General features: G+C 53.8%; 1 protein-coding gene across 1 annotated transcript; it reads right to left on the bottom strand.

Annotated features, from left to right (window-relative positions):
- Positions 1-964: 964 nt before the first annotated feature.
- LOC125936293 (antileukoproteinase-like) lies at positions 965-3,571 on the bottom strand. Its single transcript, XM_049650348.1, has 4 exons — positions 3,452-3,571; positions 2,384-2,542; positions 1,742-1,891; positions 965-1,160 (listed from the first exon to the last, which is right to left on the bottom strand). The coding sequence occupies exons 1-4, from the start codon at positions 3,531-3,533 to the stop codon at positions 1,156-1,158; spliced, it is 396 nt and encodes a 131-aa protein (XP_049506305.1). The 5' UTR covers positions 3,534-3,571; the 3' UTR covers positions 965-1,155.
- Between the last annotated feature and the right edge of the window lie 382 nt (positions 3,572-3,953).

Below are 3,953 nucleotides of genomic sequence, written 5' to 3'. Positions count from 1 at the left end.
TGCTTCATGGGGCCAAGAACAACATCTCTCTCATGTGCTACTGGCCAGCAGCTGCCATAACGTGACCCACCGTGACAATACTCTCATTGTGGGGAAAGACAGCCCCATGCATGTGTCCCCCACTCAGCTGCATAAGAACGGCCTCGGGCTTGGAATACCTACTTACCAAGAGATAAGGTGCTCGAGTATCTTTCCCTGTGTCCAGCTTCAGTGTAGGCTCCTCTGTTCTGTGCACATGTGTGTGCCAGAGCCTCTGGCCAACCCCACTGCTGTGTGTCGTGCTTGGGGAGGGAGTGGAGCCTCCTTCTGTGGCACGAGAGGGGTGGAGGTGGGGGGAGGGGTGGTGCAAATTGCCCGGCATCAGCTCCTAGGAGAAACTTGCAGGCCATGGGGAGGGAGTGGAGCCCAAGGTGGAAGGTGATCTTGCTGTCTCTTTTCTAGGTAAATAAGACATTGTTTTACCCAGTGCTTGACCGCATTGTGCTTTCCTTGGAGACTCCGATACCAGGCTGCAATGGGCAGAAGGGTCTGGAGTCCTCTCTCAGGACCGATAATTAGTGTGTTGTTCTTCTCAACACTTATTTTAAGGAAGAAGAAATCGTGTCTTGGGAGAGAAGGGAAATACAAGAAGCTCAAAATCACCACAGAAGGCAAGTATCCACTTTTTTTTTTGAGGCTGCTGTGGCTCAGCAACGTTGCTCTTCGTTTCATACACATTGCATACCCCAGTGCTCCAAACACACGAGGAAGAGATTTTTATTGCCACTTTGCAGCTAAAGAAATTAAGATGGACGAGGTAAAGTCACGTGTCCAAAATCGCAGAACCGGTGTTTTCAGACTCATGATGTAAATTCATGTCTATCTGGCCCCGAAGCCTCCCCCTTCCACTCTGTATGTGCAGGAGGGAGGCCTCACACCCACACATTCCGTCATCACGTCCCAAGCCCCGCAGCCCCAGCAAACCACAGAAGCACATGGACACAAAGAAATACGCTCATTTATTTATTCACCAATTTCCTGAAAGCCTACTGTGTGCCACACCTTCCCCCCAAGAAGATCTTAATGGTAGACCCAAGTCTTCGCCATGGAGTGCCCCAGTGATCCGAGCCCCAGACCACAGACTAGGAATCCAGAACCTCTCCTAAACGACAGGAATCAGGCTACGAGAGAAAATCAGATCAGGGCTTCAATACAGGAACCAGACAAATTATCTCCCCATTCTTCCCCCAAGAAACTTCCCTGAGACAAAGAAAATAACAAGGTGGTGATATAGTCGAAAGAGGCTTGGCATCCGGAGACTGAGTTCAAGTCTCAATTTTACTATAGAACTCTAAACTCAGAGCATTAAGCTGGATTTAAGCCTCAAAATCCACTGATCCTTTGGGCTTTGACCTAGACAATATGCTGGAGATCACCTTAATAATAAATTCTTAGCGCACACAGTGCTTTCCAAAACGCTTTCATTATGTCCGTTTTACAGATGAGGAAACTGAGACTCAGACTTGCCGGGGGGGTCCTCACTCTCAGAGGGGCTCGAATAGAAGCAAAGCCATGAGTGATGCTGTGGAAATCCTGGCCCTGGGGCCTGGGGAGCGGTGCCCTTGAAGGACAAGGGGGCTAAGCAGAAGCTGTCCTGGGAGAGAGATCAGGAGTCCCCCTGCTCATACACAAGGGCCACCAGAGGCTTGGAACAGAGAGGACTGGTGGGCGGGGGAAAGTTGGCCCCGGGTCCCCTCCTTACCTTGTTCAGGTTCCACGCAGGCTTTCCCGCACAGGCCCCTACAGCACTTGAAGTCACCCACGCACTGTTGGTCTGTCTCACAGTGGTTGGGGGGATTGAGGATCAGACACCGGCCATTGACCACAGGACACTTGCCAGGCTTCATACACGCTGGTGAAAGTAGGGCCACAGGTCAGAAGCCTTAAGCCTCGGGCGCCGCCGCCCCCTGCTTCCTGGACTCAGCCCCAGCCCAAGTGCGCAGGGAGAATCCTCTCTTCTCCATCCCCAGCACCACCTCTTCCTTCCCAGGGCCCCTGTATCTCCTGACGGCAGGATCTGGGTCTCCCCTGACATCGGGCCCCCTCTCCACGAAGGCGACCAGTTGCCCAGTGCTGACTGGATGGGTGGCTACCAACTGCCTGCTTACCTGAACGACCAGGTGACTATAGACTGAAAAACTGACCTCCCGACACGCTGGCTGTTTCACCCAGCCAGGTGAGTAAATTGCTGTCTGGGACACTGTGACTCCCTGACCGGCTGACAAATTTGGCTCCACAGTTCCTGGGGAGGAGGAGACCTGGCAGGACCAGCACTCGGTCCTGTCCCCCGAGGTGCCGCCTTCTTGGGCTCACCCCCTTCCCGTGAGTCCTCCCCCCTCCTCACTTTGGTCAGAGATAACAGGGTCCAGGCATCTGATTCCACAAGCATCGGAGCAGCAGATCTTCCTCCCTGGACACTGCCAGTCACTCTGGCACTCAGGGGTCTCAAATACGTTAAGACATCGACCAGGTTTTACAGGAGGGCAGGCTCCAGCTTTCAACGCTGTTGGAGAGAATGTTGAGAGTTAAGGAAGGAGTTGGGTGCTGAGTAGCCATCATGACTCCGGGATAAAGCACCACTCCCCAGGAGAGACAGTCACCCAGGTGACTGTCCGCAAAGTCCAGAGGGAAATGCCTGTCTGACCTCCGTGAAGAGTGACAGGCTTGATGAAGCCACACAACATGGGCAGAGAAAGTCACAGATCCTGGAAAAGAGCAAAGGGCTCCCAGCCAAGGTTTTCTGCCCCGGGGAAAACAGGTCTCCACAAAGACAAAGGAGATGGAGAGCGGTAAAGACAGAACAAGGGCCAGGTTGAGAGGGAGAGCCAGAGGCAGAGACACGGACACTAAAGGACGGAAACAGAGACAAGGAACCAGGAAGAGCTAGAAACAGAAGACTGCAGATTCACAGGCAGGGTGAAGAGAGAGAGGTAGGAAGAGAGGGAGTGGGGTCTGGGCCGACCAGATACTGTGTAAAAGAACACAGCCCAGGGGCGCCCGGGTGGCTCAGTGGGTTAAGCATCCAACTTTGGCTCAGGTCATGATCTCACGGTTTGTGGGTTTGAGACCTGTGTCGGGCTCTGTGCTGACAGCTAGGAGCCTGGAGCCTGCTTCAGAGTCTGTGTCTCCTTCTCTCTCTCTGTCCCTCTCCTACTTGTGCTCTCTCTCTCTCCAAAGCAAGCAAATAAACATTAAAAAAAAAATAAAAAAAAAAAAAGAAAAGGAAAAAAAAGAACACGGCCCAATGCTCAGAAGCGTGCAGAGTCCTTGGAGCCCAGATGGACATGAGCCCCCTCCCCGCTTCAAGGAGGTCTCCCGAAACTAAGCTGAGAGATCAAAGCCTCTAGAAGGGGTCATCCCCCCACCACCAGGAGCCGCCACCTCTGCCCTGCAGCCAAGGGCTCCAACTCACAATTTCCAGCACCTTCCACAGTCCAAGGTACCAGGGTGCCCAGGGCAAGAAGCACGAGGGGGAAGAGGCCACCGGACTGCATTGTGAGGTGAGGGGTCAACGCCAAACCTCTGAGTGTCTGAGTGTCAACGCCAAACCTCATTATTTATATCTTCACTAGTGGGTGTGGCCCCAGCAGAATTTCCTCGGCCCCTCCCAGCTTCGATTGCACATACAAGAAGCCGGGTGAAGACCAGCAGTGCTGGTACCATGGACACAGGGCTCTTTCCTGTCCCAGGCAAGACCGCGAGGCCAACAGAGTGACCGCCAGGGAAGAAATGCAAGAGGCTGGCCTGGAAGATGTCACCAGGCTGATAAGGAGGTCATCTCAGGTGTCCTGGGGGCCCCAACCCCACTGGCCTGGCGAGAGGGAGGAGAGGGCAAGAAAAGCCAGCTGCAAAGAAGCTATTTGGATCTGGAGCTGAGCGGCACCTGGCTGGCTCAGACGGGGGAGCGTGCGACT

This window comes from Panthera uncia, assembly GCF_023721935.1.
Source record: "Panthera uncia isolate 11264 chromosome A3 unlocalized genomic scaffold, Puncia_PCG_1.0 HiC_scaffold_11, whole genome shotgun sequence".
Taxonomy (NCBI): domain Eukaryota; kingdom Metazoa; phylum Chordata; class Mammalia; order Carnivora; family Felidae; genus Panthera; species Panthera uncia.
This window is presented reverse-complemented; position numbering and strand designations above follow the sequence as displayed.

What these genes read in the sequence shown, in the direction of transcription:
- LOC125936293 (XM_049650348.1), bottom strand. Translation starts at nt 3,533, where the DNA reads ATGCAGTCCGGTGGCCTCTTCCCCCTCGTGCTTCTTGCCCTGGGCACC. An exon ending in TGTGGAAGGTGCTGGAAATT is followed by an intron (nt 2,543 to 3,451) that starts GTGAGTTGGAGC and finishes TCTCTCCAACAG; the next exon opens with CGTTGAAAGCTGGAGCCTGC. An exon ending in CCCTGTTATCTCTGACCAAA is followed by an intron (nt 1,892 to 2,383) that starts GTGAGGAGGGGG and finishes TACTTTCACCAG; the next exon opens with CGTGTATGAAGCCTGGCAAG.